This window comes from Odocoileus virginianus, unplaced genomic scaffold, assembly GCF_023699985.2.
Source record: "Odocoileus virginianus isolate 20LAN1187 ecotype Illinois unplaced genomic scaffold, Ovbor_1.2 Unplaced_Contig_41, whole genome shotgun sequence".
NCBI classification, from domain to species: domain Eukaryota; kingdom Metazoa; phylum Chordata; class Mammalia; order Artiodactyla; family Cervidae; genus Odocoileus; species Odocoileus virginianus.
Genome location: NW_027224358.1, coordinates 131,621 through 154,826, shown reverse-complemented (window position 1 = coordinate 154,826; position 23,206 = coordinate 131,621). Strand labels below are relative to the sequence as shown.

The window sequence follows — 23,206 nt, the reverse complement described above, 5'->3', positions numbered from 1 at the left end:
GAGGATGTAGAAGGGGATGCAGATATAACTTTGCAGAAATACATTGTAATCTATGTCTGATTTTTTGATTTTTGTCATTTCTCTAAATATATTTTTGTATTACTGTCCATCCTGTTTGTGACACCACTTGTCTTGCTGTGCATACTGTTCATTGAACCCAGGGTAGGCAAGGGGCGAATTAAGAGGCTGGAAGGAAATTGGAAGAGCTGTAGGAACTGCAGACACGTTTATTCTCTTCTGGCTGGCACAAAAGCTGAGGTAGCAGACATACCACAACACAGCACAGCCACACACAACCTCTCTCCCGGCTGACGCAGCAGCCACGGCGGTATCCCCTCCCGGCCGACGCAGCAGCCACGGCGGTATCCCCTCCCGGCCGACGCAGCAGCCACGGCGGTATCCTCTCCCGGCCGACGCAGCAGCCACGGCGGTATCCTCTCCCGGCTGACGCAGCAGCCGTGGCGGTATCCTCTCCCGGCTGACGCAGCAGCCGTGGCGGTATCCTCTCCCGGCTGACGCAGCAGCCGTGGCGGTATCCTCTCCCGGCTGACGCAGCAGCCGTGGCGGTATCCCCTCCCGGCCGACGCAGCAGCCGTGGCGGTATCCTCTCCCGGCCGACGCAGCAGCCGTGGCGGTCTCCTCTCCCGGCCGACGCAGCAGCCGTGGCGGTCTCCTCTCCCGGCCGACGCAGCAGCCGTGGCGGTCTCCTCTCCCGGCCGACGCAGCAGCCGTGGCGGTCTCCTCTCCCGGCCGACGCAGCAGCCGTGGCGGTCTCCTCTCCCGGCCGACGCAGCAGCCGTGGCGGTCTCCTCTCCCGGCCGACGCAGCAGCCGTGGCGGTATCCTCTCCCGGCCGACGCAGCAGCCGTGGCGGTCTCCTCTCCCGGCCGACGCAGCAGCCTGAGCAGTAGACATCCTGCATTCTCTCCTCTCGGGGCTGACCCAGCGGACACGGCCCTGACACAGCAGTAATGCCACCGCTTTCTTAAGTGGAGCACATATATCCATACTGCCCACAAAAGCCGTGACCTAGTGCGTACCTCGTGATGCACATGCGCAGTGCTCTCCCAGTGGTTAAGATGAGTGATCTCAGCTGTTACATAATCATTATTTACAAAACGTGAGGCGGAGAGAGCCTGAATATGCCATCTTGGCTAATTTGTGGCTAATTTGTGGCTCTCTCCCCACAACTTCTCTACAGACTCCAATCCTTTTGGTGTTTGCTCTGGTTCATAGAAGGGTCCGTGTCATAGAAGTCAAAGGAGTCTAGGATAGTTGGAGCCATTCTGACAGACTGTCTGATGCCAGCTTGCTTCCCGGCAGGGCTTCTTCTACATCCTCCTCACCCTGTCTGGCACTGCTTTGCAAGAACTTACCTCTGTCCAGTCATCTTCTGTTAATTGCTCTGGTGTGATGTCTATTAGCTGTTGAATTTCTCCAAAATCCATATCTTGAAAGCCCTCCCTCTTTTTTTTTTTTTTTTTTTTGCCATGTGCATAAACTCTCTCATGACCTTGCTTGGCACTATCAGAAAATCCTGCGAAGTCATGTACAATATCTGAATATAGATTTCTCCAGCAGGAATTTGTTGTTTCAGACTCAAGGGTGTTCAGTTTTTACTGTAGCAACAATGGCATCTTCCACGGTGTAATCCTTCCTAGACTTCCACAATCGTCTATCAGAGTTCTCTTCTATAGTACTGAAAATCCTTTCCATAGATATTATAGCTATGGAAAATCCTTTCATAGATATCACAATGACCTTTACAGGTCATTATCACCCTCTGATCTAGGGCCTGAGCAAAGATACTGTTTTTAAGGGCAAGTAGGCAGCTTCAGTGCCTTCATTCTTGAACTCATGCAGTTTTGGGTGGCCAGAGACGTTGCCCAATATCAAAAGAACTTTAAAAATCAGTCCCTTTTGCTCAAGAGATATTTTCTGACTTTAGAGATAAAGCACCAATGGAACTACTTTAAAAAAAAAAGTGTTCCCATTGTCCTGACCTTCTTGTTGTCCAGGCTGAAGACTGCTGGCCGGTGTTTATCTTCTCCCTTAAAGGCTCAAGGATTAACAGCTTTATAGATAAGGGCTGAACTGATCATAAATCTTACTTCATTTGCACAAAGCAGTAAGTAAGTGTACGCCTTCCTGCCTCAAACCCTTCTCTCTTGCTTACTAATGAATCTCTTTTACGGCAATTTTTCCAGAAAAGGACAATTTTATCTGCATTAAAAACTTGTTCAGGCAGATACCCTTTCTTCTCAATAATTATCTTAATGTTATTTTGGAACTCATCAGCTGACTCTTGGTGTGCAGAAGTTTCTTCTGTTGAGTTTAGCTGCTCAGTCATGTCCGACTCTTTGTGACCCCATGGACTGCAGCACGTCAGGCTTCCCTATCCATCACCAACTCCTGGAGCTTGCTCAAACTCATGTCCATCTAGTCAGTGATGCCATCCAACCATCTCATCCTCTATCATCCCCTTCTCCTCCTGCCATCAATCTTTCCCAGCATCAGGGCCTTTTCCAATGAGTCAGTTCTTCACATCGGGTGGCCAAATATTGGAGTTTCAACTTCAACTGGGATCTTGCTCCTATTATCTTGACATTTTTAAAGGCAAACTTCTTTTCTAAAATTATCAAACCATCCTTTACTGGCATTAAATTAACCAGCTTTGGATCATTCATCTTTCTTTAGTTGTCATATAATGGCCTCATGTTAGTCTAGAGGTATGAATTTCTTATAGCAATCCTGTACCCACAAAAAAAAAGCTAATTTCATGGCTGCAGTCACTGTCTGTAGTGATTTTGGAGCCCAAGAAAATAAAACCTGTCACTGCTTCCACTTTTTTCCTATTTGTCATGAAGTGATGGGACCTAATGCCATGATTTTAGTTCTATGATGTAGTCCACCAGCAAGGACCATCAAAGAATGCTGACTAACAGTCAGAAGTGGGAAGAGACAAGGAGAATTCACAACTTTCACTGGGACACATTGATTTCACATTTTTAGTCTTCAGAACTGTCGGACAATAAGTTTCTGCTGTTTTAGGACACCCAGCTTGTGGTACTTTATTAAGACTTACTAGGAAATGAATACATCTATCTATATATTATACCATTACTATATAATTCACCTTTTATTATTCATATTGCTTACTAATGATCTATATCAGTCCACTGGTTCTCCCTCCCTCCTCACCAGAAGGCAAACATCAGACCAGAAGGGATCTTTCTCATTGCTGTATCCCAAATACCTAGAAGAGGTCTTGGTAGACAGCAGGTATTCCATAAATATCTGAATAGAATCATCCTCATACATGTTTCTTCATCAGTTAACAATTTTAGATGCTCTTTGTGCATTTGCCTTTGGGCTTTTGCTCTTTGGGCTTCCCTGGTGGCTCAGACAGTAAAGTGTCTGCCTCCAATGCAGGACACCTGGGTTCAATCCTGGATTGTGAAGATCCACTGGAGAAGGAAATGGCAACCTCTCCAGTACTCTTGCCTGGAAAATTCCATGGATGGAGGAACCTGGTAGGCTACAGTCCATGGGATCACAAAGAGTTGCACATGACTGAGCAACTTCACTTGTGCAGTCCTCAGCTCCCCCCACCCCCCATTTAGTGTTTTATTATCCACAATAATGGGCAACAGATCTAGCAGGAAAATTTAAATAATCATTAAAATTTAATTTACCATATTTTTCTTAATTGAATAATTTAAAATTATTGTTAAAATTTAGTGAGGGTGATGTTTCTAATTTCATCTCCATTTATTTTAGCCATGTTTTCTTTGTGGAGGTGTTAAAAAAGAGGCAATCAAGTCAAACACCAGGAGAGAAAAGGAAGAAAAGATAACCAACTCTTGAGCAATTGAGAGTAGACGGAGTAGTCTGACATCTGAGTTTATCTGAGATAAACTGAGTAGTTTATTTCACTAAGCAACTCTCCATGGAGGGAATTATTATTCACAATGCCTTCTAAAACCATTAATCCTCCTCTTAATGACTTCTATCTACTAATCCATTCAAACTTCTCAACTTTCAATTATTAAGAACATTCAGTCATTTCTGGTTAGGGAAGATAAATGGCTTCCTTAGAGTTCAATAGTTTAAGAGCTTCAATAGATTAAGATTAAATTAGTTAATCCTGTTTAACTAAACTCATCTATTAGGAACCATAAAATCTGTGGTTTGACTGATTATTGTACATTTGCTAAATAAGTTACTCTAACAGGATAAACCCACTCTTATGGCACAAAGTGAAGATGAACTAAAGAGTCTCTTGATGAAAGTGAAAGAGGAAAGTGAAAAAGTTGGCTTAAACTCAACATTCAGAAAACTAAGATCATGGCATCCTGGTCCATCACTTCATGGCAAATAGATGGGGAAACAGTGGAAACAGTGACAGACTTTATTTTCTTGGGCTCCAAAATCACTGCAGATGGTGACTGCAGCCATGAAATTAAAAGACGCTTGCTCCTTGGAAGAAAAGTTATGACCAACCTAGACAGCATATTAAAAAGCAGAGACATTGCCAACAAAGGTCCGTCTAGTCAAAGCTATGGTTTTTCCAGTAGTCATGTATGGATGTGAGAGTTGGACTATAAAGAAAGCTGAGAGCTGAAGAATTGATGTTTTTGAATTGTGGTGTTGGAGAAGATGTTTGAGAGTCCCTTGGACTGCAAGGAGATCCAACCAGTCCATCCTAAAGGAAATCAGTCCTGAATATTCATTGGAAGGACTGATGTTGAAGCTGAAACTCCAATACTTTGGCCACCTGATGTGAAGAACTGACTCATTGGAAAAGACCCTGATGCTGGGAAAGATTGAAGGTGGGAGGAGAAGGGGACAACAGAGGATGAGATGGCTGGATGGCATCACCGACTCAATGGACATGAGTTTGAATAAACTCCAGGAGTTGGTGATGGACAGGGAGGCCTGGCGTGCTGCAGTCCATGGGGTCGCAAAGAGTTGGACATGACTGAGTGACTGAACTGAACTGAACAGGATAAAATACTTTCCTATGTTTTTATGTTTGTCCTTATCAGTGAATTTTCCCCCTTTGGACACTAATGTTAAATTGATTGCCCTAATGAAAGTGAAAATAGCTATTTTTTTTAAATAAGAGGGCAGTCTTAAACTGAGACTTTTTGTTTTGGGTCTGGGGTGACAGTACAGTCTTGAATTTAGGCATTTAAAAGGGAAAGTGTTTTTTCTTTAATTTTTTAAAGATTTTTTTTAATGGCCATTTTTAAAATCTTTATTGAATATGTTACAATATTGCCTCCATTTTCTTGGCTTTTTTTGGTCACAAGGCACGTGGGATCTGAGGCTAGTGGTTGAACTCATACTCCCTCACTAGAAGGCAAAGTCTGCACCACTGGACCAATAGGGAAGTCCTGGGGGAAATATTTTAAATCACAAAAGCTTTCTTTTCCAAAAACAAACCTTGATATGCTGTACATAGTTTTACCACAAGCCCCGGAACACAGAAAAATGAAGATTTTGTTAGCAAGGGACATTCTTAGTAGGCAGAAAGAAGCAGAAGACTGTACAATAAGAAGGAGGAAAGAGAAAAGAAAAGTGAACCAAAGTTTTCTCTGCTATCATGTCAAAATTTAGGACAATCATATAACCCGAGAAAGATTAGAGGGAAGCTTAAAGGAGAAGGGCTTGTACCTAGTTTTGTGCTAGAAAACCTAGAAAGGAACTGAAAAGCAGATGTCTTTTGTCGCAACATGAGATGACATAACAGTGTGGATGGGGTGGCTTGTAGTGATTGACAGAGAATGCCCTGGAAACCCCAAGCTGCCTTGTTTCTAGGTGAGCTATGTGAGTGGTAGATTCAGCATCATAGTAATCCAAGTCCATGCCCCAACCACTAATGCTGAAGAAACTGAAGTAGAATGGCTCTGTGAAGACCTAAAATTCCATCTAGAACTAACCCCAAAAATAGGTGTCCTTTTCATTATAGGGGACTGGAATGCAAAAGGAGGAAGTCAAGAAGTATCTGGAGAAACAGGCAGGTTTGGCCTTATAGAACAAATGAAGCAGGGCAAAGGCTAACAGAGTTTTGCCAAGAGAATGCTCTGATCATAATATACATCCTCTTCCAACAACACAAGAGATAGCTCTACACATGGACATCACCAGATGTCAATGTTGAAATCAGATTGATTATATTCTTTGCAGCTGAAGATGGAGAAACTCTAAACAGTCAGAAGAACAAGACTGGAAGCTGACTGTGGCTCAGATCATGAACTCCTCATTGCAAAATTCAGATTTAAATTGAAGAAAGTAGGGAAAACCACTAGGAAGCATTACTATAAACAAGAGTAGTGGAGGTAATGGAATTCTAGCTGAGTTATTTAAAATCCTAAATGGTGATGCTATTGAAATGCTACACTCAATATGCCAGCAAATTTGGAAAAACTCAGCAGTGGCCACAGGACTACAAAAGGTCAGTTTTCATTCCAACCCCCAAAGAAGGGCAATACTAAGGAATATTCAAACTGCAGCACAACTGTGCTCATTTCACATGCTAGCAAGGTAATCCTTCAAGCTATGCTATAACAGTACATGAACTGAGAACTTCCAGATGTACAAATTGGACTTAGTAAAGGCAGAGAAGCCAGAAATCAAATTGCCAACATCTGCTGGATCACAGAAAAAGCAAGAGAAATCCAGAGAAACATTCTCTTTTGCTTCATTGACTATGTTAAAGCCTTTGACTGTGTGGATCACAACTGTGGAAAATTCTTAAAGAGATGGGAATATCAGACCACCTTACCTGCCTCCTGAGAAACCTGTATGCAGGTCAAAAAGCAACAGTTAGAAATATCAATAACCTCAGATAAGCAGATGATACCACCTTAGTGGCAGAAAGTAAAGAGGAACCTAAAGAGCTTCCTGATGGTGAAAGATAAAAGTGAAAAACCTGACTTAAAACCCAACATTAAAAAAACTATGATCATGGCATCAGTCCCATCACTTCATGGCAAATAGATGGGGAAACAATGGAAACATTGACAGACTTCATTTTCTTGGGCTCCAAAATCACTGCAGATGGTGACTGCAGCCATGAAATTAAAAGATGCTTGCTCCTTGGAAGAAAAACTGTGACAAACCTAGACAGGGTATTAAAAAGCAGAGACATTACTTTGCCAACAAAGGTCCATATAGTCAAAGCTATGGTTTTTGCAGTGGTCATATACACAAGTGAGAGTTGACCCATAAAGAAGGCTGAGTGCTAAAGAATTGATGCTTTCAAACTGTGGTGCTGGAGAAGACTTCTTGAGAGTCCCTTGGACAGCAGGAGTCAAACCAGTCAACCCTAAAGGAAATCAATCCTGAATACTCATTGGAAGGACTGATGCTGAAGCTGAACCATCAATACTTTGGACAACTGATACAAAAAGTCGACTCACTGGAAAAATGCAAAATAAGCACAACTCTTTCCCTGATGCTGGGAAAGATTGAGGGCAGGAGGAGAAGGGGTCAACAGAGGATGAGATGGTTGGATGGCATCATCGACTCAATGGACATGAGTTTGAGCAAACTCCAGGAGATAGTGAAGGACAGATAGCCTGGCATGCAGCAGTCTATGGGTTGCAAAGAGCTGGACACGACTTAGTGACTGAACAACAGCTAGGATAGTGAGGAATAAATTGATAACTTGAGCAATCATCAATTATAGGAAATAAATATTTTCCTGTCGAGGTTCCGAAACTGTACCCACTGTTGGCAATTAAATTTATGACTTAGGCCTATATCCAAGGGGGAATTCCTTAGTGACAAAGAATCCACCTGCCAATGCAGGAGATGGGGTTCCATCCATGGGTCGGGAAGGTCCCCTGGAGAATGAAATAGCAACCCATTCAGTATTCTTGTGTGGGAAATCCCATGGACAGAGGAGCATGTAGTCTCAAAGAGTCAGGCATGACTTAGTGACTAAACAAGAACAACAACATATATCTGTCATTTAGTTATGGTTTGTTGGGCATACTAAAACTTTTCTGTATTTTCAGAAGTAAAATATTAAGAAATCTGTGAAGTAAAGATTAAGACTAATAAATATTCCTTATATTTGAAATTAAATGTCTGAGGAAAAATAAGATTTTTTTTACCCAAAATTTTGAACAAAAAGCTATAATTTTTTTGTATGGTTAAATACAATTTTTATTTTAAGCAAGAACTAACAATTCATTGGTTTATAGACAAGCTGAAATGGAAGGTAATATAAATACTCTTTAAAATGAGATTACAGACTGGATTGACAATGACTTTATACAACTAAGTGGATTTATCTTATATAACACATTAAAATTATCTTCTATATATTATGAACTGACATCCTAATCCACAGCTCTTATACATAAAGTCCACATGTTAACAAAGTTTGTTGATTATAAATACATAGTTACTCTGAATATATTTTAGGTGATCACCACACTTTTTTTCTCCTTAGTAAACACTGAGAATTATGACAAATGCAGACAGTGTATAAGAGACCTTAAGTCAGCTTTGATCCCATTATTAAGAAATCCATACAGAATTGGATTAAGACAACAGGACATCATGCCTAGCAAGTGACATATGCAATACACCAACTTGAAATGTCTGTTTGAAATCAGGTTATCATTAAAATCGGTCACCACATGGAAAAGGTGTAGAGGCATCCAGCTCACTGCAAACACAATTATCAAGATAGTCAGTCTGTAGAAAACACTTCGAGATCTCTTTTTTATTCTCATGATAGACTGGTTTACTCTCATCTCATGAACATCTGAATTTTCTTCCGGTTTCACCTCAAAGCAGGTGGGCACCCCTGGTATGAACTTACTGGATGAAGGGAGCGGACTCTTCCTGGGGCCCGCGTGCTCCGGAAGCCTTCCGGGGTGGTTCTCCAGAGGCGGCCTAGCTGGGGCAGGCAGCACACAGGCTGTCTTCTTGCTGTACCGCCTTCTGTGCTTCCTGATGAAAGAGTAGCTCCACTTCTGGCTGCTGGGGAGCTTCACTTGGGGCCCACTCTTTTGGGAAGGATGGAGAGTTAAGTTGATCATCTCTTTTTCTTCCAGTTGGTTTTCTTTGTTGGACAATCCACAGCTTATACTCCTGCAGACACTAGTATGACTTACAGTTAGACAAACTAAGGGCAGAATATACTGAACAAGCAATAAAGAGATAGTGAAAGCAATTCGGTATGCATCAGATGGCCATGACTCGACACATAGATACCTGTTGCTCAGCAATGCCGAGCCAAAGGTCTCCTGAAGTTCCACGAGGCTGTGAAACACTGGGAGAGGAGAACACATTGCAAAACCCAGTGTCCAGACAGTGGCAATCAGGAAATAGCCATGGTTAGCCGTTAAATGATTAGATACAGGATGTTTTATCATATGATACCTGACAATGGCGATGGATATTAAAATTAAAGTGGAAACCAGAACCGTCACACATTGAAGGAAAGGCATAACGTGACACATGACCCTGCCAAACATCCACTGATCCAACAAGACCGAGGTCAGTGTGAAAGGTGAGCAGAATAGCACAACCAAGATATCGGAGAAGGCCAGGTTCCCTATGAGGAAGTTGACTGTAGTCTTCTGATTTCGCTTCCTCATGAGAGCCATCAAAATAAGTAGATTCCCCATAAAACCAAGAAGACTTACAAGTGTATAGAGTCCAATCAAAAAATACTGCAAGTCATCAACACTGCTTTTATAGTCATCCCAGACTGGGAAATCAGAATTCCGAATGGAAGCAGTATTGTTCTCACCAGCAAATGTCTTGTTATAATAATCCTTGAGCTCTGAATCCATATTATACTCCTGCTTGGAACAGAAAGACACTAGTTAGGAACTTAAAAAAAAAAAAAAGACAACTATAAATTAATCCATTGAGAAGGAAACAAATTTTACCATTTTCTCCTGTTATCTTATTAATTTACTAAGAAAGGTTAGTGAAGTCTTCACCTGGTACCAAGTACAGTGCAAATATCAGCCATAACAATTATAGTAGGTTTAAATCTGTCATCATCATTTCTATGATGTGCTGACTCATGTTAAAACAGTAGACCAAAAAAAAAAAAAAAAAAAGTAGGCCTTTTTTTTTCACTTCTGTAGGAAAAATGTAAGGGAAGGAAAAGGAAAATGTGGATAAGAACTTCAGGATATCTAGTTATAATAGCTAATTAATATTTTTGTCTAGTAGAGATACATGTTGTAGTCATATCTTAAACATTATCCTACATCATTCAAGTTCAAACTTAAATGTAACCTGCCTTAAACTATTCCTTGCTCTATTCAAATGGATATGATCTCCTTTGAATCCCCACATATTTCTGTTTAGAGTCTGATACTGTATGACACAATTTGCTTTGCACTGCAAGTATAATAAAAACCAGTTTATCTTATTTATGTATAAGCTATGGGGAGGCAGAACTGTCCTTTACTCACTGTGATATCGACCATAAAACATGGCACAGTAACTTCATCATGGCACTGTTAAGTAAATATATGTGGGAAAATGAAAAGTTCAAACCAGAATAATATCCCAAATATATCAAGTTCATAAAATCTTCAGATTTGAGCTTCTAAAGTGTAGATACACTATCTTAGGACTTACATGTACAGAGTAGGCACTCAATAAATGTTTATCATGTGATACTGTTGACTATGTGAACACAATCTTGACAGCAAAATCATCCTGTGATCAATTCTTAGTTCTCTGAGACCTGCAGATTATCATGAATTAAACCACTGACCAGCTAGCTGCTGGTATTTTTAAAAACAAAATTTACTTGCTTATTTTTAATTTAAAAATTGAAAATAGATTTCAACCTTAAAAAGACTGAATAACCTCATTTTGTTTAAGGAAGATATTACAGCATAAAGAAGTGATACTAATATAACATCCCATAAATTTTGTCACCACAAGGATATTAATAATATTAATACCACAATGATATTACTCATTTACTGTTACATATTACAGATTTGACATTATTGTCTAATGAAGTACACAATTGCCTATAATATATCAAGAAGAGGCAAAAGGAAAACCTTCCCCCCTTTAAAAAAGCAAGCACTTCCCATTTTTCTAAACAAGAATATCTTATAGAATACTCAGGATAGCAACAGTTCATTAATTCTGATGAGTATACCTTGTGACAGAAATCCTGATGTAGATAGATATAGACAGATGGATATATATTATATGGATATATATGGAGATACATGCCGGGAGAAATATCAATAACCTCAGATATGAAGATGACACCACCCTTATGGCAGAAAGTGAAGAGGAACTAAAAAGCCTCTTGATGACAGTGAAGGAGGAGAGTGAAAAAGTTGGCTTAAAGCTCAACATTCAGAAAACTAAGATCATGGCATCTGGTCCCATCACCTCATGGGAAATAGATGGGGAAACAGTGGAAACAGTGTCAGACTTTATTTTGGGGGGCTCCAAAATCACTGTGGATGGTGACTGCAGCCATGAAATTACAAGACACTTACTCCTTGGAAGGAAAGTCATGACCAACCTAGATAGTAAATTGAAAAGCAGAGACATTACTTTGCCAACAAAGTTCTGTCTAGTCAAGGCTATGGTTTTTCCAGTGGTCATGTATGGATGTGAGAGTTGGACTGTGAAGAAAGCTGAGCGCCGAAAAATTGATGCTTTTGAACTGTGGTGTTGGAGAAGACTCTTGAGAGTCCCTTGGACTATAAGGAGATCCAACCAGTCCATCCTAAAGGAGATCAGTCCTGGGTGTTCACTGGAAGGACTGATGCTGAAGCTGAAACTCCAATACTTTGGCCACCTCATGTGAAGAGTTGACTCATTGGAAAAGACCCTAATGCTGGGAAGGATTAGAGGCAGGAGGAGGAGGGGACAACAGAGGATTAGATGGCATCACCGGCTCGATGGACATGAGTTTGGGTGGACTCCGGGAGTTGGTGATGGACAGGGAGGCCTGCTGCAGTTCATGGGGTCACAAAGAGTCAGACATGACTGAGCGATTGAACTGAACTGAACTGAACTTATTTTAAAAAATCAGTGTATGTTTATCAATCTATTTCTAGATCTATAGTTGGGTAATTATGTTTAAAACTATAAAATACATACATATTTAAATTAATAGTAAACAATTATCTTCTATTTATAAGGGATATATAGATCCTGGGCCAGTAAATTTCCAAAGGACAAATCTTATTGTGCACATACCTTTGTCATAAATAACTTCTCAAGTAAACATACAACAATTTTAAAATAGCATGATATAAGCATTGTTGTACTATGAGAAATTTAAAAGTTTTTTTCACAACTTCTAAAACAGATTCTATATTATTAAATTTCTGAAGGCCAATTGCATTCCTTTAAAGATGTGTGAAAGTCACTCAGTCATGTCTGACTCTTTGTCCATGGAATTCTCCAGGCCAGAATACTGGAGTGGGTAGCCTTCCCTCCTCCAGGGTATCTTCCCAACCCAGGGATCAAACCCAGGTCTCCCACATTGCAGGCGATCCTTCACCAGCTGAGCCATCAGGGAAGCCCCTTTTAATGATAAATGAATTCAAATGTTCAGGATCTTATTCATTTATTCTTAGGTGTTAATCAATAATTTATGCTGATATTGTCTCAAGTTGAAAAAGATAACTGGTAGGTACGATAGTGACTCACCAGGCTTCCTGAATCATCCCACTCATCATATTCCCAGTCAGTGGCCTTCCTGCTGCTCCCCTGGACAGGTCCATGAGCTTCTAATCAATGAGCCTTCCTGCCTCATTTCCTGAGCTCCAGTGACCCCCTGGCTCTGTCTGGTTTCTTCACCATCCTATTTACACTCACAGTCTCTACAGGTTGCTTGTTACTATGAATCCTTTATACTCAGCTATTCGTCTCTGGATTCACTGTTTGAAAACAGTCCTTTTTAGCTGTGCATCAGTAGCTACTGATTGTCCCCCTTCGACCAAGGCAAGGGCAGAAGAGAAACTGGACAGTATACTCTACAAGGGCTTTGTGTTTTCTAGGGACATGTAATTGAAGGATAAAGCATCTGGAGAGTAACAATGACCGTCCCACATTTGAAGTAAGAGGAGAAGAAGCCCTACTGGTGATAACAGAAGAATGTGGTGTGAGTCTAAAATTCAGAGTGCCTCCAGTGATGGTCAGTTCTCTCTTTGCCACTCTGATGGTGAAAAGAGGAAATGTCTCAATTATTTTCATGATTTTAATGATGCTTAATAGAGTACGTTGTACATAGTCGATGCTAAATAAATATGCTACTTAATCAATTTACAAAAGTAGTTTAATTTTCTCAGCTTTAAAATAACAGAAATGAGTCATCCTGGGATTATGGGCAAATTTAGCATAGAGTATGACTATATGTGTATATATGTGTGCGCGTGTGTGCTTAGTCACGTCCAACTCTTTGCAACCCGGTGGACTGTAAACCGCCAGACTCCCCTGTCTGTGGAATTTTCCAGGCAAGAATACAGGAGTGGGTTGCCATTTTCTCTTCCACAGAATCTTCCTGCCTCAGGGATGGAACCTGGGTCTCCTGCATTGCAGGCAGATTCTTTACCATCTGAGCCACGCTTCTAGTATATGTGTATATGTAAACATACATACATACATATAGGGAATATATGTAAAAACATGTTGTATATATACAGTGTCTACAATAATATATGTATATATTCATGTATTAAATATATGCAGATATATTAATATATATTCATACATTGAATATTGAATGTCCATTTATATTCTATATTCATATATATTTACTATTCAATGTATGAATATATAGAACATTGAATATATATGCATGGATGTATGTATGTCTATTTACATATATACATATATCAGAACTACTGAAATTAGACAAGGTTTCAAAACGTCCCAAAATGAAATGAAGAGTACTTACATAGACAATTGTGATAATTTACCACGTTTCAACTTTAAAGTATGATCAGGCCTCATTATAAAATGAGTGCCTCACTTTATTTCACTTACAGTGTGTTTTTACAAATTAAAGGTTTGTGGCAACCCTGCATAGAGCAAGTGTATCAGCACCATTTTCCCAACAGCACACCCTTACTTTGTGTCTCTGTGTCACATCTGGTGATTCTCTTGATATTTTGAATTTTTCATGATTATTTGTTACGTTGATCTGTGATCAGTGACTGTTGATGTACTATTGTAATTGTTTTGGGACACCATGAACTGTATCCATATAAGATAACGACTTAATCCACACACATTGTGTCTGTTTTAATTGTTCCATTATCTGTTCCCCCATCTCTCTCCCTCTCCTCAGGCCTCCCTATTCTCTGAGACACAACAATATTGAAATTAGGCCAATTGTTAATTCTACAATGGCCTCTAAGCATTCAAGTGAAAGGAAGAGTTTCAAGTCTTTCACTTTAAATCTAAAGCTAGAAACCATGAAGCTTAGTAAACAAGGCATGCCAAAGGCCCAGATAGGCTGAAAGCTAGGCTTCTTATGCCAAATAGTTAGCCAATTTGTGAATGCAAAGGAAAAGTTCTTGAAGGAAATTAAAAGTGCTACTCCAGTTAAGACAGGAATGGTTAGTAAAGAAACTGCCTTATTGTAGATACAGAGGAAGTTTTAACGGATAAAAGATCAAACAAATGACATTCCCTTAAACCAAACCCTAATCCAGACCAAGGCTCTAACTCTCTTCAATTCTGTCAAGGCTCAGAGAGCTGAGGAAGCTGCAGAAGTGTCTAAAGCTCGCAGAGATGGTTTCATGAGGTTTAAGAAAAGAAACCTTCTCTATAACCTCAAAGTGCAAGGGGAAGCATCAAGTACTGATGTGGAAGCTGCAGCAAGTAACCCAGAAGAGCTAGCTCATATCAATAATGAAGGTGGTTGCACTCAACAGGTTTTCAATGTAGACAAAATAGTCTTATAGTGGAAGAAGATGCCATCTGGGACTTTCATAGCTAGAGAGGAGAAGTCAATGCCTGGCTTCAAAGCTTCAAAGGACAGGCTGACTCTCTTGTTAGGGGCTAATGCTCTAGTGACTTTAAATTGAGCCAATGCATGTTTATTATTCAGAGAATATTGGAGCCTTTAAGAATTCTGCTCATTCTACTCTATCTGTGCTTAATAAATGGAACAATAAAACATGTCTATTGACAACATGGCCTACCAGATTTTTTAAGCCTGCTGTTGAGATCTACTGCTCAGAAAAAAAAAAAAAAGTTCCTATCAAAATGTCACTGCACATTGACAATACAACTGGTCACCCAAAAGGTTGATGAGATGTAAGAGAATTCATGATGTTTCCATGCCTGCTAACATGACATCCATTCTGCAGCCCATGGATCAGAGTAATTTCAACTTTCAAGTCATTACTTAAGATAGAGAATTTTGTAAAGCTATAACTGCCATAGATAATGATTCCTCTGATGAATTTGGGCAAAGTCAATTGAAAAACTTCTAGAAGGTATTCACCATTTTAGATACCATTAAGAATATTTGTGATTTATGAGAAGAGTCGACATGTCAATATGAACAGGAGTTGGGAATAAGTTGATTTCAACCATCATGATGACTATGAGGAGTCGAGACTTCAGTGAAGGAGGTAACTGCAAATGTGGTGGAAATAGCAAGCAGAGCCTGAAGAACTAACTGAATTGTTATAATCTCATGATAAAACTTTAATGGGTGAGGAGTTGCTTCTTATGGATGAGCAAAGAAAGTGGTTTCTTCTGATGGAATCTACTCCTGGTGAAGATGCTGTGAAGATTGTTGAAATGACAACAAAGGATTTAGAATATTACATAAATTTAGTTGATAAAATAGCAGCAGGGTTGAGAGGACTGACTCCAACTTTGAAAGGAGTTCTACTGCAGGCAAAATACTATTAAACAGCATTGTTTGCCACAGAGAAATCACTCCTAAAAGATACAATTAATGGGGCAAATTTCATTGTGCCTTACTTTAAAAAACTGCCACAGTCACCCCAACCTTCTGCAACCATCAGTCCCCTGATCAGTCAGCAGCCACCAACACTGAGGTAAGACCCTTTACAGCAAAAAGTCTATGACTCACTGAAGGCTCAGATGATAGCATTTTTTTAAGCAATAGTGGATTTTTAATTAAGGTATGTACATTGTTTTGGGGCTCCCCAGATGATGCTAGTGGTAAAGACTTGCCTGCCAATATAGGAGACATAATAAGAGACACTGGGTTCAGAAGATTCCCTGGAGAAGGGCATGGCAACTCAGTCCAGTATTCTCTGTCCATGGGATGCTATCCATGGAAGTCTCCATGAGGCCCTTGGGATTCTGTTCATGGGATTCTCCATGGGGTTTAGAGAATCCCATGGACAGATGAGCCTGGTAGGCTATAGTCCATAGCCTTGCAAAGAGTTGGACACAACTGAAGCTACCTAGCATGCATGCATGCACATTATTTTATTAGATAAAATATTATTGCATGCTTAATAGACTACAGTGTAAACGTAAGTTTTATATACACTGGAAAATGAAACACTCATGTGACTTGCTTTGTTGTTATGGTCTGGAACCAAGTCTGCAATATGTCTGAGGTTTGCCCCAAAATATCTTCATTGATAAAGGCTATCATATAAGAACACAAAACTGAAAAGGTAAAAAATATTTACATTTTTACTTAAATGAAAAAGAAGTACATCAGGTTGTACAGTTGGTGGCTGGTACAATTCTATTATAATATATGCACATAAATATTGAACTCATTAAGGAAAAAACTAATGTCTCTGATTAGATGAAAGAAATGTCATCCTGAATATTCACTGGACATGACAAGACTGAAGGCAACACTTCTATCATTCTCTAAAAGACACTAATTTACACATAATTTAAAAGGAAGGCCTTTTTTGTTAATGAATAGCTAAGAAAGATCAGTTGTTCCTTTATTCATTCAATTAGCATTTATTGAACATCTAATATGCTAGGTGCTTTGCTAGGCTCCGGCAGAAGAAAGATAACTTATACAAGGTATGATGTGGAGAATATTCTGAGAGATTAATTAAAGATCTCTGATGAGTTGTTGGGAGAAGGCAATGGCAACCCTCTCCAGTACTCTTGCCTGGAAAATCCCATGGGTGGAGGAGCCTGGTAGGCTGCAGCCCATGGGATCGCGAAGAGTCAGACACGACTGAAGCGACTTAGCAGCAGCAGTAGCAGACGAGTTGTTGCAGACTACAGTTGTCTCATACATGAAAGACCCTCCATGAATGATGAATAAATGAAAGAAAGGCATTCTCCTGATGCCTTTTTTTCACTATAGCTTGAACACTTGTATTTCTGGGGAATCCTATGACTATTTGTACTTACTGATAAATTATCTTTTTTCCCTTATGCTTTCTCTCACCACACATTCATTCACTCATTTACCATTCATTTTTTTCATTTTATTTTGCTGTGACTATGTAGTTAAACCTTCTGTGCTCTTCCTGTAGCCCCACTCCACCCCAAGTACACACATAACACCTAAGATCACACTAGACACTAAAGGAACCTGATGTAAATGTTTTCTTGGATGGATAACTTCTCACAGCTAAATAATGGATATTGCAAATGAGAGACCGGGGCAAAGAGGGAATGTTAAACTGTTTCTTTCAAAGTGTCTCCTTGTAGTCTGGGAACATTTTGAACATCAGGAAAATTCTGTCTAATAAGATTCAAGTCTTCTGTTTCTTTACTTGAAAAATTTATAGTATAGGAATAACTTTAAAATGAAAGGTGAAAAAAAACATAGAGGGTTTCTTTCATTAAATTCATTCCCTAATTTCTCTTTCTTCCTGAAAAGCACAAGAAACAAGCCTATAATGGAAATGGAAATCTCTTTAAAAAGATCTGCTTTTCAACAAGTGTTGTAATGAATGTTGTACAATTTTATGCAGCATAAATGTTTTACAGATAATAAAAATATTAAATGTGAACTTCTCTTCATCTTAGATCACTAGAGAAATTATGAAATAAAGAATGTTTTTAAAATGAAATATTATGTTAGAAGATATCTGATTTTGACTGTGCGAAACCTTTTGTGGTGTCTAATTTTTGTTCACTCTTTTATACCTGGTTTTAACCCCCCTCCTCCGCTCAGAATTCCCAGGCTGAAACATCAAACTTTTATCCTCAGAGTAACAAGTGAAAGAAACAGAAGTTCCTGGTCTAACTGTGGTGACTTTTTTTAAAAAGCAGTATCTTGTAAAGACACTGCAACTTTGTTATATTGTAATTGTTTATAAAAATTGATCTATATGTGACACCAAGACAAATGGAATCTTGCGAATAGACTTTCAATATTTTAATACATAGTTCTTAAAAAGAATGGGAGGAGCTGCATGTAACTCAGAGGACATAGAAGGACTGAGCTTATACATTTAAATAAGGTTGCTTTGCTGTGATCTTTTCCTGCCTTATGGAAATACACATCTTTCTTCTCAAAAAGGTTACTAATCACACAAAAGAATAAAATACGTGCAATTTTTTCCCCTCTAGCAATGATAAAATATCACCTATTGCCTACTTTGCTGTGATCCTGGGACAATGGCTATATTTCACGTTCTCAAATATCCCCATGATCTACTTTTAAAGCCAGAATCTGCTAAAATGTGAATTGTAAAGAAATACTGTTCCGCTCAGCTGATAAACACGCAGGCACGAGCCACCCTCTCTCCCCATTTCTAATATCAGAGTTTCTTTTCTCTTGAGAAATCTGAAATTTAAAATTGCATCTGGGAGGCAAATTTCGCTGAGGGCGCCTTCGGTGATTTCCACGGTCTCCCAGCAAGTCTCTGGGCTTCCATCCAACAGGGTAGTTCGGTCCCTTTAAAAAGATAACTGAAAGGTCCGCAAGCTCCGGGATAAATTCCCAGCCTCGGAATTCGGGGCGCTGGGATGAGTTGGGATACCTGCCCCCTGAGCGCAGACCCGGGCGCGCCGCCTGGAGCCCTCCGGCACCCCAGCCCCGAATTTGCCTGGCTTCCCGGGCTCGCCCTCCCCCGAGCCGCGTCCTCCCTGCACCCGTGCCGGCGGGACCCTAGACACGCTCTGGCCGCTCAGCTCTGCTCACCCACGCCCCGGCCACCGGACTCGCACGCAACCGCTGCAGAATCCTCCCCTCTCCCTCCGCGCCCCAGAGGCGCTCGCTCCCAGCTCGGACCCCTGATCGCAACCCCGGCCCTACGGGCACCTCGGGGCGCCTCGGCTCCCAGGATCGCGGCCGTTCCTGCTCCCAGCGGCGGCAGGACTGGGGGCGCCAGAGGAAGCGACCGCTCCCGCCGAGCTCCCCGGCCCTGCTCCCCGAACACGCTCGGGGCGCCCCCTACCTTCGGATCGGCGGGGGAGAGGAGGCACCCCTGGGCACCCGGTCTCCGGGGTAGGGCCAGCCAAGGCCGTGCAGGGAGGTGGGGCTCGGGGCCGCCGTGGGCGCGGCAGCACCGTGGCTCGGGCTCCCCAGGAACTCTTCAAGGCCCAGGTTTTCTCCTTGCTAGAAAACAGGAAAATAATAAAAACCCAGAACAAGCAGAGCGCCGGTCTTTCTCGCACCTTCCAGAGTCAGGCGGGGAGGTGTCTGGGCGGGGGTCGCCTAACCTTCGCGGGCGCGGGGTTGCGGAGGCACCGGGCGGAGCAGGGCTGGCTTCTTCCCGGCGCAGCGCGGGCGACGCGTGGGCGCCAGGCGGGGAGGCTGCCGCCGAACCCTCGCTTCCACGGGCTGCGCCTGGCAGCTACAGACGACGCGGAGGGAAAGAGTTGTCACAGGTTAAAAAGACCAGACAAACAAAACTTGTCCTCCGTGTCTGCTCAACGTGATTTCCGTCCTCAAGATGTCCAAATCTGTATCCATCCAGTAGGTTTGCCTTATTTTTGGTTATCAGTTGTTAGGAGCCTACGGTTTCTCTGTGTGAGAGGGTGTGTGGGTGTGTGTGTGGGTGTGTGTGTGGGTGTGTGTGTGTGTGTGAGAGAGAGAGATTAGGGATGAACCGGTAATAAACCCTTGTGTTCCTATCCTTTGAAGTAAAAGTCATTTCTTTTAGGCTACCAGGTCTCCTCTGAGTTCTAAAGGCTGCTTCAGAGCTAATAATTACGAATGTGAAGATGTCGAAATAAAGAATCGCTGTTGGACTGGGGAATTGGTAACAATTTATTTATTTATTTTTTAACAATTTAGAATAAATGGACCACATGGCGGAATCACTAGGTCCCTGAAAGATACAGACAATAGGCTTGCCCATTCCTAGGTTGTTTTTATAGGAAGCAGATCCCCACCAGATGAAAATTTATGACCATAAGAATATAGACGCTGGACAGCTTGAAACCAGAAGGTTGATGATGCTTGAAACTTAATACTGATGGCAACCAATTCAAGAATCATGCATAAGCTGTTCACTCACCCAGCACCACTCCCTCTCACACTGCTTTTAAAACCCTCTCCCTGAAAGCCATCTAGAGTTTGATTTTGAGCTTCCCATTCTCCTTGCCCGGCACCCGCAATGAACACTGAACGTTCCTTCACTACAACCTCGTGTCGGTTGACTGGCGTCACTTGCGAGGGTGAGCAGAAGCAAGTTTTCTCTGTAACAGGGAGAGGGTCACATGCCTTTGACCACAGCTAGGTCTGAGAAGGGGTGTGCTTACTGCACATTTTAAAACTGAAAGCTGCTGTGTCCCAGTCACGGCATCCCATGTCTAGTGATGAGTGCAATCCCGTGGGAACGGCACTCTGAACTGGAGAGGACTGTATCCCCCGGGAGCAATGTTACTTGTAAATCTAATTTCTGGGGACAGTAAATATTAGTTATTACCCCAGAAGTTAGAGACAAAAATTCCAGTGCCCCCTTTCTGCTGACTTTTAGTATGTGATACTCAGGGGACCCCTACAGATTGTTGTTGCAGCATCCAGAGCCATCCAAGAGCTCAAGTATATAAACGTCCTGTTTCATTTGTCACTGTTTTAACACAACAGGCATTCTGAGAACACCCATAGGCCTGTGTGGTGAGTCAAAGGAAAGATGAAATTGTCAAGAAGCTATGCCTGGGGAGAAAAGAAAGGTTGGTTCTTAGACTTCCTTAACTCCAGCATCTATCTACACAGTATAGTGCCATAGCTGCCATATAAATTTCTACCCTTCTATCCTCTGTACAGTTACAGCACACGCCTACTTCTGGGGCACGTGGGCTTTAAAACAACTTCCAAATGAGGCCTCTTATGACTATTGTCTCGGAAGGGGGAATGTCCCCCCTCTCACTTTTGGAGTCCTTGTGGCTGGACTAATGATAAAATGGACACAAGCTGGATTAACAGGAGAAAAAGAAGCATATTTTAATTCATTTGCATGTTGCATGGAGAACTTGTAGAAATGAGACCTCAAAAGTGGCCAAAGCAGGCAGCTTTTACACTTTTTAGACAAACAATAAATTTGTGAGAAATTGACAGGACAAGGGAGTTTAGGCTTTGGGTGCTTAGTTAGTAAGCCATAAATAGAGTTTGCGCTTGGAGTAGTAAATACAAGAAATAAGGTGGTTTATTTATACAGGCCTCTCTGCCCAAATTTCTCACCTCTGGTGATAGAGGTGCCCTCCACAGGGAGGGGGAGGACCTGCCACAGGTGAGATTTAGTTCTTGCTTCCAGAGAGACAGAAAGAAGAGTCAGTGTCTCTCTCACACTGGTCATTTTTTTTTTTTAAGAATTTTTTTTGATGAGGACAATTTTTAAAGTCTATTGAATTTGTTATAATATTGCTTCTGTTTTATATTTTGGTTTTTTGACCAGGAGTCGTGCAGGATCCTAGCTCCCCCACCAGGGATCAAACCTGCACTCCCCTTAACCACTGGACCACCAGGGAAAGTCCCACATCAGTCATTCAAGTAACTTTAATCAGAGATAACAAGCATGCCATCTTGACATATTTTGAGGTGGCCCACCATAAGCCCTAACACTATCTTCTGAAAACAAATACATCTTGTCTATGCAATAAGCTTTTGTATTTTAAAAAGAAAATGGTATTTTGTTCTTTCCACAAATTTTGGTTTTTTCTTTTGATGATATGAACCTTTAGGTTGGAAGTAATTATTAGAATAAAAATAAAAGGGCAGCATGTCTTTGAGATTCAGATTGTGTTTAAGCCACCACTTCCGTTCTCACCACATGCACAAACATGCAAGCCTCAAAAAGAGAGTCAGAATTTCTTAGTTAAATACATATTTGCCATACATCATCAGAAATCTTTTCTTTTGAAGAAATCATCAATTTGTAAAATTTCAACAGTATGTTACATAAAGAAGAAAATATGAAGATAATTGTGTTTTATTTTCAAATTTCCCAGGAAGGATTCAAGATGAATCATTTTAATTCTGTAGAGTATAATAGTGTAATTTTGTTTCTATTTGATAGAGTGTTATTCAAACAGAGAAAGTATCAATACTACCCCTGGGAACAGATATAGTAATGCCCACCTCTGTTCCATGTATTTTTCCCACTCACCATTTGGAAAATGCTCATTTGGGAAATTAAGTTGGGTTTTATGTGTGTTACAAAATTAAACTGGCCATTTTCCAGTTCTCATGGTTCTTTATCAGTTATGGAAGGAAGCATATCTATAAAGGTAAAAGTTAAAATTGCTCGGGAACTCCTAAGACAAATTATTGAATAATAAAACACTCCAGACAATGCCTGGGGTAACTTTTCTCTGAGGAATGTCTGTTGTTTTTATCAAAGTTATTGCTGCTTTTTAATAACAACTACCATTTGTGGAGACTTGTTACTGAAGTGCTTTGATATAATCTCAAATGACATGTGATCTCAAACAGTTGTTACAGTGGAAGTAAATAAATGAAAGAAAATATTATTTTAGTTGTATTTTTTTCTCTGAGAATTTTTGTTATATTCATTAAGGGTAAATGTTTCTTTGTCCACTGTTTCTATCATGATAAATTTAAATCTTTAATTCTTAAAAAGGATGGAAAGGGCCATTTCTGTGTGTTAAAAAATGTTTTTATGACGCTTGCTGATGCATTGATTTCTTTGGAATCATAGTAGATTGTCATGTAATCAATATTCAGGACTTAAGATAAGGAACTAACTTGTAATTGTGAAATACATGCAATTTAACTAACGAAGACTAGTTTTTTTAAAGTTACTCCGAAGTATTTGCAAGCCTAGAGTCATTTTCTCGGGGAA

At 40.7% G+C, this 23,206-nt stretch overlaps 1 protein-coding gene across 4 annotated transcripts; it reads right to left on the bottom strand.

The window, feature by feature from the left end:
• Positions 1 to 8,166: 8,166 nt before the first annotated feature.
• Positions 8,167 to 20,042, bottom strand: NPY5R (neuropeptide Y receptor Y5). 4 transcript variants are annotated; one of them, XR_011486628.1, is made up of 3 exons: positions 19,620 to 20,042; positions 19,355 to 19,515; positions 15,789 to 18,852 (listed from the first exon to the last, which is right to left on the bottom strand). XR_011486628.1 is itself a non-coding variant. In XM_070464644.1 (2 exons), exon 2 carries the CDS (start codon positions 9,818 to 9,820, stop codon positions 8,480 to 8,482), a length of 1,341 nt encoding a protein of 446 aa, XP_070320745.1. In that variant the 5' UTR covers positions 9,821 to 9,829; positions 19,575 to 19,982; the 3' UTR covers positions 8,167 to 8,479. The 4 variants fall into 4 exon arrangements, 3 of the variants coding, with proteins under 3 accessions (XP_070320745.1, XP_070320744.1, XP_020759039.2); XM_070464644.1 differs by lacking the exons at positions 15,789 to 18,852; positions 19,355 to 19,515 and adding an exon at positions 8,167 to 9,829 and having other exon boundaries at positions 19,575 to 19,982; XM_070464643.1 differs by lacking the exons at positions 15,789 to 18,852; positions 19,620 to 20,042 and adding an exon at positions 8,167 to 9,832 and having other exon boundaries at positions 19,355 to 19,438.
• Positions 20,043 to 23,206: the final 3,164 nt, after the last annotated feature.

Coding starts and splice junctions, on each gene's coding strand:
- NPY5R (XM_070464644.1), bottom strand. CDS start 9,820: ATGGATTCAGAGCTCAAGGATTATTATAACAAGACATTTGCTGGTGAG.